The sequence below is a fragment of the Macrobrachium nipponense genome, chromosome 34 (assembly GCF_015104395.2).
Source record: "Macrobrachium nipponense isolate FS-2020 chromosome 34, ASM1510439v2, whole genome shotgun sequence".
Lineage (NCBI taxonomy): Eukaryota > Metazoa > Arthropoda > Malacostraca > Decapoda > Palaemonidae > Macrobrachium > Macrobrachium nipponense.
The window spans coordinates 16,060,713-16,076,799 of NC_061095.1; the positions used below are offsets into that span (position 1 = coordinate 16,060,713).

A 16,087-nucleotide genomic window follows, 5' to 3' on the forward strand; every position below is an offset into this window, starting at 1 on the left:
ACGCCCTCATTTGATGTTTACCTGTATACTCTTATCTGTCTGTGGCGCTGTTATGTATGCATTCTTTGTCCTCATTTCTTTTTCATCTCTTCATTTTTTTTTTTTTTTGTTACTGATTACTTCATAATGCAAAATATAACAGGAGGAGAGACCAGGTCTATTCCTAATATTATTAGGTTCAAAAATTTGTCATATACCATGTAACAATTTTTCTGTCGTTATTCTTTTATTTAGTATTTCCAATATTTCGTCTTATTTACCTTAGATTATATTTTGTTAGAGTAGATTTTGTAGAAGAATGTATTGCACTTCTATTTAACAAATTATCTCTCTCTCTCTCTCTCTCTCTCTCTCTCTCTCTCTCTCTCTCTCTCTCTCTCTCTCTCTCTCATAGTCTTCATATGTCACCAACTTTTACAATCTCTCCCGTTGAACTTTTTAACGATTTATTACATTCCTCAACATATTTATCTCTCTCTCTCTCTCTCTCTCTCTCTCTCTCTCTCTCTCTCTCTCTCTCTCTCTCTCTCTCTCTCTCTTCAGTATCCAGGTAAACTAGTGGCCAGACTAGCCAGCATACTCATTCACTCCTCTTGGAACCTAGGTATTTTTTTTTTTAGATTTAACTTTGTTTAGATGCTTTTGGTGAGGACACCGTTAGGACTTTAAAAAAACTGTCAAAAAGATGATTTTATGTGATTAGAGATTAAATGCCGGTCTCTGTGCAATCGTGCGCAATCGTCAATGTTGGGAGTTACACAGTTTGTGAGTTAGCTGTTGATGCGTCTTGGTTTTTAGAGAAAATGCTTATCCGTTCGTTTTCAGTAAGGCTTGTGGGTTCTTGTCGAACCTTGTGGACGGTGGTGGTGGTATATTTGGCTTCTCCAGAAATTGCTCTTGAAGAATGAGCTTTTTTTTTCTTCTTTTTTTTTTTTGTAAATGTGGAAGAACGCCTTAGTGCATATGAAGATATGTATAAGAGAGAGACGTAGAGGTATCCCACATTTTGCTCGATATGAAAGGTTGTATATCCTAAATTGATTTGTGAGGTAAAGTTACCTCGTTTATTCATTGCAGTTATATATGTGGTTGTAAATGTGGGAGAAGGTATATGATATTATTATGTTGTATGGATGTGGTATCCGTCAGTATTTTTGTAAACGTGCAAGAATGTCTCGGCTACCCCTGTTTGTTTATGTAACAAACATCAGGAATGTGGTGTTCGAAAGATGAATGTCTTTCTTTCCAAAAATCAGGAATGTGGTTTCCAGAAAATGAATGACTCATTCCAAAATTCAGGAATGTGGTGTCCAGAAGATGAATGTCTTTCATTCCAAAAATCAGGAATATGGCTTTGAGAAAATGAATGTCATTTTGAAGATCAGGAATATGGTGTCCAGAAAATGAATGTCTTTCTGCAAATCAGGAATATGCTGTCCAAGAGATGAATGTCTTTCTTTCTGAAGATCAGACAAGAGCAGTGTCCCCAGGAGAACAAGACTAGATCCAAACTTATGTCCCAGTGTCCCGAATATGTCAGCCGAGGTGTCAAGTGTTGAGGTCCACCTCGCGTTCAGGGAGTGGCACTGTTTTCAACCCTGGGGGGTTGGGGGGTGGGCCACGTGAATTAGGGTCGCCGGAGACCGAGCACCAGACTCATTGTGCCAATGAATCAATCAGGCCCGAGGAGAGGGAGGGAGAGGAGAAGGAAGGGGGCGAGTAGACAGGCTCGGCGAAGGAGGGTGGGATGAGTATAGGCTGGGATAGGGGCAAGGAGAGATTTGGGAGCGGGGTTAGGGCCTTTAGCAGACGGCACAGGAGGCAGCAGCCCTTGGTGACAGGTGTACCCAATATTTCTTCTAGGAGGAGGGTGTAGAAGAAGCCGCCGGAGAGGAAATCCCACTTCCTTCCAAACCTTCATCGTAACCCATTATTTTTGCTAAGTGAACTTATAATCTGCTCCATTATTTTGCACGCAGGTGAGTCGGTGAGTTATTGGTTTGATTTCTTTAGTTTCGATTTTCGTTTTCTTTCTCAAATGCTGTTTTTCGGGTTTTTTTTCAGTTCGTTTTTTTTTTCAAATGGTTCCTTCATTCATTATCATTATTATTATTATTATTTGAACTTTGCTTTCTATTTGTGTTGCCGCTTTGTAAAGATGTGTTCTAACACCTTGTTTTCCAGTTTTTGTAACCAATAATATCCTCTCTCTCTCTCTCTCTCTCTCTCTCTCTCTCTCTCTCTCTCTCTCTCTCTGTATACATATAAGCTTATGTATATATTCTCAGCAATTTTTCTGCCTGTAATTAATCCTTTTTTCTACTCTCTTCTTCTTCTTCTTCTTCTTCTTCTTCTTCTTCTTCTTCTTCTTCTGATATTTGGTGTTACAAGACAAAACGGAGCTTTGTATGTGTGATTTATTATAATTTTTTTTCTTTGGGGTCCATCGATGAATTAATATGAGTGTGACCTCAATTTTTTTTTACATCTTTCATCTTCGCTTGCTTTGGTTGACTTTACTCCTCCCCCCTCCTCCTCCTCTCCAACCCCTCAAACCCCCTCCCTCCCTCCCTCCCACACCCCCATCCAGTTACTTATCTTGCTCTCTCTTATGGCTACTCCCTCCCCCTCCCACGCCTGTCTTACCACCCCCTTTTCAATCATGGGCCATCTTTTTAAATCAGTTTTTTCGTGTAAGTCATAATTATTTGTTCTGCGTAAATTCCAGTTCCCCCTTAAATTCTCCCCCCCCCCACCGCCCATTCCATCCATTCACGTCAGTTGTCCCCCCTCCAACCAACCCCCCCTTCCCCTCCACCATACAAGCATGTGCGTGCGTATGTATGTTAACGCGAAGTTTTCAATTGGTGTGATGTTATATCTCTTAACACCATATGTATACGTATGTCATTCCCTCTCTCTTTTTTTATGGTTTAGCTATTTTTTTCCCATTCTGTTTTAAACTTCGTTTGTTACACCGTTTGTTCACCGGTCTGTTCCTGTTCCCGGTTTTTATTCTTTGCATTCTATCCATAATTACGTTTGGTGTTTCTCTAGTTTGCTGAGCTGAGGAAAAAAAAAAGCTTGGAATAAAAATGAATAAATTATTATTATTATTATTCTTATTCTTATTATTATTATTATTTTATACTGTAGGCTGCCAGTGAGTGTGTTTTTCTTTTTTAAATGGGTGTGCGCGCTTTCGTATGTTTGTTTTCTGTGTTTTTTTCTTATTTTGTGTGTGTATGTATGTATGTATGTATGTGTGCGTGTGTGTGTGTGTGTATGTGCGTGTATGTGTCGTTTTTATGTGTTCTCCCTCGTACCTCAGAGTGAGCACCGCACACTATGAGTCTGCTGCTGCCGATGCTCGTCTCTGCTCTTCTACCTGCTGAGATCTGGGAAAAATTACCTGCTGATACCTGCTGGCTGAGATCTGAGGGATCAATCATTAGGGTTTCTTTGTTTACCTAGGCTCTATATAGCTGCCCTGGTTATTTGCATTTGTTGGTAACTGCGCAAAATGGGGACAAAAAAATATATTGCTTGCAAAAAAAAAAAATGATTCCATGCATATTTGATTTTTATATTTTCTGTACGGCTGACAGACGATGAATCACAACGTAGCAGAATGAGACGAGCTACAAGCGACCATCTGTTCCTGTAACGTAGTAGCGTCAGTTTGCCGTTTTGGAAGAATGTGTGGTTATTTGAACGCTGTTAATTAAGGGGTGAAGTCAAGTTTGTGAATTCGCTATTTGCCTAGATAAATAAAGTGTAAGTTGAGTCATTAACCTGACTGAATTAATAATAATAGGTTACGTTTATGAACTTAAGATTTACCTTGGATGTCTTTCATACTAAATGATACGTTTCTAGGTAGCAAAAGAACGTATTAACTCGAGTCACGACGAAATTGTAAGACGAGCCACCTAAAAAGGGTGGTTGGCGTTGCAGACAGGTTATGGCCATGATTGACCAAAGCACAATAGATGAATCAATATGGAAGAGGTTTTTGTGGATGCTAGGAACTGGCAGTTTCATTTTCACCGAAGTCAGACGAATGAAAGAGGAAGGTTGATGATGGAATAATTATTAATTTGCTGGATGGTTTGGTGGGTCGTGGCGTGGCTGGATTTGAAAATTGTCGAAGTAGCGTAGGGAGACTTAAGTACTTTTAGTACGTAGTAATGGCCGTACTCAAAATTGAATTGATTATATCAAATTTTCAGTCTAGTTTGTATTCTTGGTTCGGAAGTAACCAAGTGACCAGCCTACCCCTAAGTACTGTAAACTGACGCAAATCTGGTACGACACTAAAACTCGCTGTACATAAAGCTACGATTTTAAATCCGAAAATCTTTAAAACAAAACAAAACAAAAAAATAAAAACTTTCCTGCAGGTCGTTTAACCTTACGATTTATTTATTATTTTTTTTACAAGCTCAAGAAACAGGTGACTTTCGTTTTTTTTTTCATTTTCTCTTGTACAAAGCTATTGCTATCTGTTGTTACTTTCTAGTACTTTCTAGTACATCATGTCTTAATTTCAGTCGCTTTCATGCCTAGCAGCCTTACCTAAGCCCTGAAACAGGTGTGCGTTGTGTGATTCCATACCTGTACATCCTTCCATGTACATTTTGTGTGTAGTAGTTGGCTGGAACACTACAAGACTGCACCAGCTGTACGTGTCACCCCTTTGGAGTAGTAGTCATTCCAGTTTGTTTTTTATGGAATTGTTGGTTGTCTAAGAAGAAATTTAATAGGCAGTGAGACCAGTGTACTTTCATTTTTCTTTCACTTTCATGTTTAAGTAAGCAAAAAAGTGGACTTTTAAATTTTGAGCTCTAAAATTAACTTTCTCATTTTTCAGAATTTAAAAAAAAATTATTATTCACGAAATTTCTTGGATACGAATTTGACTTTTTAGTTTGACACTTGAGTTACCTACGTCTTATTTTTCCTGTGCGCTTTATTCCCCTCCCCCCCATTTACCCCTCTTCCTCTTTGCCCCCCTTGATATTTGGCCCCCTTACGACTTAACCCTCCTGACGTAACCTACCCGAGGAAGAGAGTTTTAAGTGCAGTTTCACAATAACCGCATTCATCCTCTCTCTGGTAGATTCCCTGTGCCCCTATGTGAATGGATAACGTATCTCTAAGAATATAGTAATATCACCCCAGTAGGTTTTGTCAGTAATCTAAGTGGTAAATTTACTGTACTGATTCCCACTGTTATTCATGTTGGGTGTTGTCTAATGGTTCCAAACTCTCTTAGGTATCTGTAACCAACTAGACAATCACTGTCGAGTGTCGTCTACCTGTTTGAGCTTCGTCTGTAGCTGTGGCTGTATTCATGATGATAACATTTGTCACCTGACCGAGCGCCAGATCTTTGTGTTCTGAGCCGTAAAACTGTCAAAGACCTTGAAACTAACTTTTTAGAATTATTACAATCTTTAAGGAATGGATTTACAAGCATACTTACAAGGTATCCTTTGAACTTTAAGCGACTTGTTTTATTGTGTTTTTCTAAAAGTTAAAGAACGTTTTTTTTTTTTTTTTTTTTTTTTTTTTTTTTTTTTTTTTTTTTTTTATCTTGAAACGTCTAGATCGCCACAGACGAGTCTCTCAGACAGGGTAGGCGAAAACACTCATTCTACTATGGCTTGCTGCTCCTCCCGCAGTTACCGAAACCATAATCTACTGTGTCTTTTTTTCTCCTTTTTTTATCAAATCCCTATTGCTTCTCCTTTGATTCCCTCCCAATCTTATAAATTATCTTAGCTCTTTTTTCCTCTGAAAGAGAAAAAAATCTGCTGCTTCATTCTGGTGCTGCTTTCCTGGACATCTATACAAACTTTCCGCTTTTATTTTTTTTTTTTTTTTTTTTTTTTTAATTCCCTACTGACCACTAACAACTGGTTTTTTGTAGTTAGTGATTATTACTAATGATAAGCCTATAGTATTGGGTGAAGCCTTCGCCCTCCTGATTAACTCATTGGTACCAAATTTTCTAAATTCTCAGGCCAGAAATTTTTTTTTTTAGAAATTGGCATGTCTTAGATACTGATCAAATATTTTTAAGAACAAAAAAAATATTTATTATATTGTGCTAATGTCGAACCTCTTTCAGTGTTCCTTTTTTCAAGTGAATGATTGCACTAATAATCTTTTATGGCTTCTCTTAAGATTAAAACCACCCCGTTGATATTTTATATATATATATATATAAGGAATTTTATTGCTTTCTTTCTTCGTTAGACTTTTCCCTTTCACCTCAATCCCGGCTCTTTTCACCTTCCTGTTCGATTGCCTCTTGATGAAAAGCCTTCTCTCTCTCTCTCTCTCTCTCTCTCTCTCTCTCTCTCTCTCTCTCTCTCTCTCTCTCGAAAACACGTCACTAGCCATTTAGTTAGACAGAGCCATTCATTCAATAATATTATTATTCCAGATATGACACTCCACCAATACAAGATTTTTTGTCATAAGTTTTATGTCCTATGAGAGACATATAAAGCATTTTCCATGTTATTGACAATCACTACTTGAGGTTACCTGTACTGACTTGAAGTATTGCGCAATATTTTGAAACAACTGGTTACGTTTATTCCTACTTTTTCGGTTTCGGTAATGTAAAAACAGATACCCCCCCCCCCCCACCCCCAACACAATATCCCGTCGTAGGCTTGGATTTCTCCTGAGTGTCTCCACACAATCTACAAAGATGGAAGCTTCCCATTTCGGATTAAGATAAAAGAGAAAAAAAATAAAGACTTTCAGATTGCGGAAGATGTCCCCCCATCGGCCCTGTCAAAAGGTGGTCAAGTCAGTCCCTCCCCCATCTCAAATACCCCCCTCCCCCCTCTCATGGTAATGTATAATGATAGTTCATTGTATTTGATTCCATTAGCAGAAGATTATCGATTACCTTCCATCTTTTAATATGTTTCATCAGTGATGTCTTCTACGTTCAAGGGCAACCCCCAAAAAGCTTTCTCTTGACGCCAGTGATGTTTATCTGTGGTTTAGAAAAAAAAATCACATTGTAATCTTCTTTGTGCATTTCCTTTACGTGATTACTTCAAGTCTCTCTGAGTTTTAATTGAAAACAGATCCAAATACTTGTTTTTTTTTTCATTTAGTCTTGAATTCATTTTTTTTTTTTTTTTTTTTTTTTTTTTTTTTTTTTTTTTCAAATCTACATTTCTACTCTTCATCCACAACCTATTTCGCAGAATCCATCACCACCACCAACAGCCGATGTGTTGTTCAAAATAGCGTTTGAAATGTTCCCCACCCACCCACGCCCCCTTTTTTTGGCTTCTGTCAATATTCAGTGTTTTTAAATGTATTCAAAATCCCTACCCATCGATAAATGTCACATTGGAAGTCCCCCTCACTCCCTTTTGTATGATGATTAACTTCGAGTTTCTCATATTCCATTATCAAATGTTGTTCTTTATGTCATCTGTGTATTTTTAAGTCCGTTCATCCCCCCCCACCCCCCAGCCCCCCACACACACACCCTTTCACCAAAACCCTCCAGTAACCTCCCCACCAGAGCCTGTATTCAGTCAGATATGGGTTGTAATATACTTTCAGTTTCCCTCCCATTACTAATGACTTTAATTGTCCCTTATTCCGCCCCCTCCCCCCCCCCTCCCCCAAACAAGGGTAAGGTAAGACTTACCTATTTTTTGCATACATTTTTAATGTGACTATACAGTATTTTAATCTCAGAAACTTTTTGAAAATTTGAAATATATATATATTTGGATACCCATGACAAAAGAAATATATCTGAATATTTGAATTTGAATTTAAAATTATCATTCTCAATATTTTCCCATAGACTTTTTGTCGTCTTTTTCCGACTCTTTTTAATTTTCTCGTTTCTGCCTCAGAGTCTATTTTTCCCCACTTTTCGAGATATATATATATATATCTTTTTCCGCTGAATTTTCTCCTCCCCCCCTTGCCCCCGCCCCCCCCAAAGTTTCAGCTCACAGTATTTTTCCCCCTTGTCAGCAGCTCGCTTCCCAAAAACCAGACGTTCACCAACTATCCTTTCTGTCAGTGGACGAACAGTAATATTCCATTTAAACATCTGTGAGTTGTCAACCGGGAAAAAAAATCCCTTGGTTTTTTATTTTAAGTATATATTATTGGATACGTGAGGGTCAGTCTATGTATACAAATAAAAACTGAATTATTTTATTAGATTTATGGTTTATGATTTCGTCAACTATCGAGTATCGTTACGAAAACTGTCCAAAGGACAAAACTTATGATAAGTTGAAGGATTATTTAACCGAGGCGTTATATTGTTCTATTCAGGGATCGTAAAATCGTCACAAGATTCTCGGAATATGTTCTGTTATATTTAGTTTATATATGTGTGTTTAAAGTGCTTGAGTGTGTAATAGTATAGATCGCTTTTGTTACACGAAAATGGTAGTTTTTGTTCTGTATTGTAAGATTTTGTTTGGTTACTATTTGTTTGGGTGATTTTTTTCCTTTTCTTGATTATTTCCATTATGTGATATTACAAATCTCGGGTGGATCTTAGTTATTTTTGTTAAGTTTTATGTTCTCATTTTTCTGAAAAAATTTAATTCATGGTTCATCTTTTGGCTTCACGAAACTTTAAAAAAAAAAACTCATTTCTTTGAAAAAAAAATTTTTTTGAAGTAATTTCCTTGAGTGGTTTCATCGGCTTATCAAACATCACATTTCATTTTCTTGGTGTGATTTTTATTTTATTTTTTTATTTTATTTCATTTTATTTTACATTATTTTATATTTTGGGTGTTGTCCACCATCACCAATCACCCACGACACAAAAGGCAATTTGAAATTATGTCATCGTCACGGAATTAGCCCAGAATGTTATATTTATGAGTTGACATTTTTTTTCTTTACACCGTATTAGAATATATCACACATTTTTATTGCCAGTCCTAATCGTCTTATGAGATACATTCTTTTCTTGTACATGTTTTTCGGCACTTGTCGTAGATTCACTGTCGTAGAATCTCACCTTCACCTACAAAAACAGTCTATAGTTTCACCAATGGACAGTCGCAGTTTCACAGACTCTCTCTCTCTCTCTCTCTCTCTCTCTCTCTCTCTCTCTCTCTCTCTCTCTCTCTCTCTCTCTCTCTCTCTCTCAGCGGAAACACGAACACCCACTAATTCGATCATGTTATTTCTCCATTTAGGACACTTACCTACTCTCTTCCTATTTCTCATGATGAACAGAGTGCAATGCATATTACTATATTTGAATATCAGCATCTTGAGATCTCTTCTCTCTCTCTCTCTCTCTCTTCTCTCTCTCTCTCTCTCTCTGACCTTTTGTTTTGCTTTCCTTTTCCTTCCCTTTTTACGTCTTTCTTTTTCTCCTCTCCCCCCTCTCCTCTCTCTCTCTCTCTCTCTCTCTCTCTCTCTCTCTCTCTCTCACGATCCAATCCTCCCTTTTTACGTCTTTCTTTTTCTCCTCTCCCCCCTGCTCCTTCTTCCTCGCCTTCTTTTCCTCCTCCTCCTCCTCCTCCTCCTCTCTCCTTCTTCTATGCATGCCATTGTTGCCTTCTGCTGCTGTCCATCCCCGCTGCCTGCTGGCGGTGGCGGGGGGCGGCATCCCTGCTGACGGTGGTGTGGTTACAGGACTACAAGGAGTTCATAGACGCGGAATGCCTGGTGCCGGCGCCGGTGACGGAAGCCCCTCACCACCACATAGAGCTCCAGCCCCTCAAAACCCAGGATGGCGGCGGGATTGGTCGTGGCGCCGCCCACGACCTCGCCTCCATGGACTCCACTGACACCTTCGCCTCATGCCCAACTCACCCCTTCAACTCCCAGGCCGACCTGACCGACGACCAACCACAGTCGACCACCAACAACAAGGACTCGTCCAACCTGTACGTGAACCCCCTCGACGCTGACGGTTACCAACCGCCTCCTCCTCCCCCTTCTGCTGCCGCCGCCGCCGCCGCTGCTGCTGCTCCTTCTGCGCTGCCGCCGCTGCCGCGCTGCTGCTGCTGCTGCTGCTGCCGGTGGTGGTTCACCCCGCACGCCCACGCCCAGGTCGTCGCCGCGCCACAGGGCCCTGCACCGCCCGCAGGCCTACACCACCGATTCCTTCGACGACACCCGGAGCACCGACAACCTGCTGGGCAGTAGCCGGTCCTCTCTCCAGGACTCTCCCATGCCCAAACACCGACGAGCGAGATTCCAGGAGGTACGCCCCTTCCACCTACCACCACCTTGCCACGCCCATCTCACGCCCACGTCACGCCCACGACACCCACAATACAGGCAGTCGTCAGCGAGATACACATTGCTGAAATAATCTATAAAAAAGATACATTGATTCCAATATACACTTTTTTCAATGATAAAAAAAAGCATCCGTTTTTTCTATCATAGTTTTTAAAATAAAAAAAAAGAATCCATTTGCCATGGAGTAGTATATACCAGACTAGAGAATATTTTTTTCTCTCAAAACTCAGCCTTTGATTCAGTACATTCAAGATCAAATGACTGATATGTATAACTCTTGAGGTTTGTGTGCGTGAAAAATATATGTATATATATTTACCATTTTTTTCTGCCTGTGGCTGTTCCTGGTTATGCTCTTATACTATACTCATCCATTGATCCCTTTTTGGGTATTTAGATATGACTGACAGTTTGAGATCACCCTTAGCCATTTTTTTATTTTCTCGTGCATGGCCTATATATTTATATCTATTTTTGCATGTTTCCTATATATATATTTTTATCGGTGACACTCGTTTCTGTTTTATATACCTGGTATGACATGTTCCTTAGAGTAGATATAATACTACATGAGTATTTCAGAAACCAAGAAACCAGATGGTACTACACGGGAATGATTAACAAAAAAAAAATGGGAGATGATTTTTAACACAAGATACAATTTAGAAGTGCGATGATCTTCAGGGAGATTTTTTTTTATTCCTTCTAATTTTCAAAGACAAATTTTAAACTGGTATGAACTGTACACGTTGAGAAGGCTACTGTACGTTGTAGTGCTGATTGCAGCTTTATATTTTGGCTAGAGTATTGCCTCATTAGCATTTGATGAAGGGCCAAAGCTACTCGCTTCTTTTTCGCTGCTTCAACCATGTTGCTTATCATTACGTGGGCAGCATAATCCAATCCTCCTCAAATCAGCATCAACTCCCTTCCCCATTCTCCCCCCCCCCCACCGGAAGTTATGTTGCATCTGAGTGGTAAGAAAAAAACAACAACCATACGTGTCTCCTGCATCGCCCTTGCCTCCATCCCTCCCTCCCTCCCTCCTTGTCCCCCTCCTCACTCCCATCGCCCTTCCAAAACTTCAGTCCTCGTGCGTCCCTTCATCTCGCTCCCACCTTCCCTATCCCGTTCCCTCCCTCCCCCTCCCCCTCCCCCTCCCCCCCCTCCCTCTCCCTCCCTCCCTCCCCCAGGACGGCGGCCTCAAGTGTGGTGGCGTGGCGACCAGGTCTGTAGTGGTGTTTCCCAAGGCGATGAACTACCAACCCGCATTCTTTATGTTTTCTGATTCGACGGTAGTAGTACATTTATTATTTTGACTGCTCTGCTCCTCCTCTTCCTCCTCCTTCTCCCCCCCGTAAGCCATCTTCTTCTTTCTAAGTATTGTTGAACCACCCCCCAAAAAAAAAATATAAAAAAAAGTTCTCGCCTTCGCTGTCGCAGTGTTTTTGCAACTCTTTATAACCTCCTTTCTTCCCTAGCTTTTAACTTTTTAAATGTTTATGTAGGCTGATTGTCATATCTATTTTACGTCAATGACCATTGTGGTAACAGAGAATTTCTTGTAAACTTTTCCCATTGAAGAAGAGATTAAAAAAATAATAATAATAAGACTTCCACAGACGACTCTCAGGTATTATCTATTGTGTTACTTTTGAAATTCATTGTTTGGATTAATTTTTCTAATTTGTAAATACAATATCCATATGATATTTGTCTATCATTTATGTACATTCATCTCCTTATTTGTATATTTCACCCTGGAAGAGTAAGGAAGCCTCGCTGATTGTTAGTGTGAATCTTTGCTTTTCCCCTCCCCACCAATCTGTTATACCATCCATTCTGTCTCATCGTTTGTTGTTACATAACCAGAAATAAACCCAAAATGCCAGGAAGAGTCCAGTGCTCTGCAGTTGTTGAGGAGTCACGGAGCCACTCTCCAGAGAGTGCTCCAGGAGGAAACATCTGATGTGTCGATCAGTCACGCACTCTTTTGTTTTGTTTTTTTTAACTGTTCACTCAGAGCTTTTATTATCCAAATATGCCAAAGAGAGAGGAAGGAGATTGTTATTATCCAAATATGCCAAAGAGAGAGGAAGGAGATTGTAGAGATGAAAACTGCCAAAGTATAGGAAGAGGGAGAATAGTAGACACTGGAGGAAAACATGATTAAGATGCCAGAAGAGTTGCTTCTTAACAGACATTGCAGACCGGATGAAAGTTATTTCTCCATTCGGATGACATGGTTACAGAAAATGCTAGCGCCCTCGATCTCTGGCACATAACCCTTAGGAATTTGGGCCGGTACCCTGTTGGGACCACTTTCAGCCCAGTGGCCCTGAGGTAAAGAATGAGAGAGGGGTTGGTGGACCCCTACTCCTTTTTTTTTTTTTTTTTTTTTTTTTTTTTTTTTTTTTTTTTTTTTCCCCACTGACAGACTTAACGACCTCTTGTAGTTTCCATGATGATAATGAGGTTTTATATTTGTATTCCATAAAACTTGTTTTAATTGATGAAATTTGTCTTATTATATTTCATATTGTGATGATGCATATGCCACATCCATGTTTATATATATATAATATACACCATGTGTATATATCGTTTATACCTATACATATACAGATGTTTATAACCGTGAATTTGTAAATATTAACATATGTGTGTATGTATTTTGAATATATACACGGGCGTTTTCTGTATATATAAATGTATATGTATATCTGGCATGTAATGCATGAATGCATCGAACTCCCAAAAGAAGCACAGACTTCCATGTGATAATGACTACTGTATACAAATGAAACCATATATTTGCATGTTGTAAAGCAGTGTGTCGAGTCCACTATTAAAACAGCGTGTGACTCCTTTTTTTTTTCTTTTTTTTTAACTGCTCTTCTCTCTGTCTCATTTTCTCTCTCTCTCTCATCTCCCTCCAAAAGCAAAGAGGTCTGACCTCTAGTAAACGAACCAAAATGGAGGGTTTTATATTTTCCAATTTGTTAATGCCTGCTCTTTTATAGTGATATGATAATGATTATGATGATGACAGTGATGAAAATGGTCATGATTCATGAGCACGCAGAGCATGTTTACCTCAAGAGGCATATCTGATGATAAACAAGGAAATGAAGAAAGTAAGAGATACAGAGAAATGAAAAATTAAGAAAAAAAATTTTTTTTTTTTGTTTTTTTTTTTACAAATCTTCATTGACATGAAGATGGACCAAGGCTTCATTTTCAGACAACATGAAGTTATCACGGTTGAAAAGAGAAGGGCCTTAAATACTCTTTAGAGGGATTATTATCCCCCCCCCCCCCCCCCACACCAGGTGAGATGGTCTGAATTCTGAGTGCAGCAAAATTATACAGAATTGTAATAATGGAAAATTTTTATTTTGTTCATTCACTTCCTGGAATGTTTTGGATGTTCTGTATACATACTTATACTTGTAGCTGTTTATATGTGTATACGTGTTTATCAAGCGTACATTTTATACATATATTTCTTCATGTACCGGGTTTGCTCAGTAGAGCTATTTACGTTCCTTTTATGAAAGAACATAAATAGCCGCCTTCAAGTCAATATAGCTTTTTAAAATATAATCCCTGATTTGATTCGAATGAGCTGTAAGAGCTTTGTGCTATTTCATCCAGTTCGAAGGTGCTAAAGAAGAAATTATTTTGATGTATATATTCGAACGTGCCATTACTCTCTGCTGTCAGAATCCAGCCATCTCACGTGGCTGGAAAAAGCAAAGGGCTGTTCCATCTGGCATCCGAAGCATCTCATGGCTATACCTCCTATAACAGTAATCAACAAGAAAAACAAGAAAACCAATTCATCCCAAACTGAACGAAAATATAAAAATTACTCTTAAGATACACATCCATCCGGCAATGCTAGATAAACGATTGTTTCATTACTCGTTTCCAATACAAAAAAAAAAAAAAAAAATTACACACTTGAGCACCCGTTCACCTCACTTCTTGTCTTTCTGCACAGCAGATGTAGATGCATTTAGTCATTATTTTACGTTCATGTAACTCATTAGAATGTCATTAAGACTGTGACGGAAATATTAATGAAATTCATTCTACTTGAGAGATTGTGAAATGCTTCATCTTTCAAGGTCACCCTTCAATTGCCGAAGCTTAAAAAAGATCAAGGTTTCTTTTCCAAGCTTCGCATGTCACAGTGTGTGTGTTCTTCATTGACATATTTTATGAAGTAAAAAGATGTATATTTTGAATTGTAGATGACTGAAGGAATATTATATCATATTTTATGCTATGAAATTTTCGAGAAAGTGGTGTCACGTTACACCAGACTTTCGTATTTGTATTTGGGGATTTTTTTTATCATTAACTGAAATGTGTACTTATGCAGATCAAAAGGAAAATTTGCCACTGGATGTATCGTCTGGTACGTGTCTCGTACGTCGACTGCTTTCGCGAAAGCATCGGCTCCCTTGATACACGTATTGGAACGAAACGTCTCCTGAAAGTTTTATTAACTTGACATAAAAAAATCACCTGAAGCCTCATTTTTTATGAATCCACATCAAACCATCACATCTGCAGTGCTCTACACTGTTGCACATCTTTTGCAGTTTTTTTTACATCTTCCTTATTAAAAAAATCAACGATTTGTTCCTACTTTTTTTTTAATACCCACAACTTTTTCCTAGCTCCGTTTTTTCTGTACAGATCATAGTTTCATTTGCTTTTTTTTTAATTCGTTTTAATTTTTATGACTTTTGTTTTTACAATGTGGATAATGATATGATGTTTTCGGGGCAATGCTACGACAGAAGTGAAAGAAGAGCAGTTCTCCAACTCAATTTTGATGCAGGTTGTAATTCCGCTGTTTTTTTTTAATTTTTATTTTTCAAATATTCTGCTTTAGAACTATATAGATACCCCTTATTTTCTAACTGAACTTTCTCCTTTTATGAAATAGAAGATATAGATGCTTTCTGTCACTCCAGCTTCCCATTGACGACGGTGCCCAAGGAATAACATACAATTATGATGGGTGCTTGTGCCTGTGTGTGTGTTTAGGTGTGAATGAGCTGCTTGTCAAAGTGTACACCTGCAACCAGATTGATGTGTCATTTTTTTCTTCTTTTTTTTTTGTCTGTGTGTGGCTTTAAATTGTAGTGCGCGGTGTCCAAATGTACGTGATTATATTTATTTAAAACATTAGTGTTAAATGTGAATTTTTTATTATTTGGTAACTACCATGAAATGTTTTATTATGAAGCAGGCAATATTAGAATATTTTGTATGCGTAAGTGTGTAGTATTTTGTGCAAATTTTTTCATGAACAGATCTTTTTATTGTCATTTAGAGAAGACACGTGTTCATGTGTTGTTTTTCAACATTGATGTTGTTTTACCCTTGGCCTGTGTCTTTTGATTACTTTGAAGTTTAGTCATGTTTATGGACAAGTGCCAGTGAATATATATATATGATTTCTCTTCCATTGTTTGTGAACTTTTAAAAGAGTTCCTCATATGTTTTATATTTGTTGTTTTGAATCCACTGAATAAGGGAATTTTTTTATAATCATTCCTTTTCTATATTTTCAGATTATTTTGATTAGCCAGTCGGTTTTTCCTTTTTTCAAATTAAAAATTTTCCAAGTAAAGTAGACATTTTCATACATGAAACAGTATTTAATGTCACGTAGAATTTTTTTAAATTTTTGACGTGTAGGAAAATGGCATTGCTTGTGACGTAATGTAACGCGTACGGTTGTATTATAATATTGCCTCTGGTGTTGTTTAAAATGATTGTT

At 38.3% G+C, this 16,087-nt stretch overlaps 1 protein-coding gene across 1 annotated transcript in view; it reads left to right on the plus strand.

Moving 5' to 3' along the window:
• The window catches only part of LOC135207929 (potassium voltage-gated channel protein Shab-like), a 439,867-nt gene that overhangs the window by 409,408 nt on the left and 14,372 nt on the right, over positions 1-16,087 (plus strand). Inside the window, exons 9-10 of the mRNA XM_064239886.1 lie at positions 9,670-10,000; positions 10,032-10,243. Of these exons, the coding sequence (XP_064095956.1) occupies positions 9,670-10,000; positions 10,032-10,243 (543 nt within the window). The remainder of the gene's footprint in view (positions 1-9,669; positions 10,001-10,031; positions 10,244-16,087) is intronic.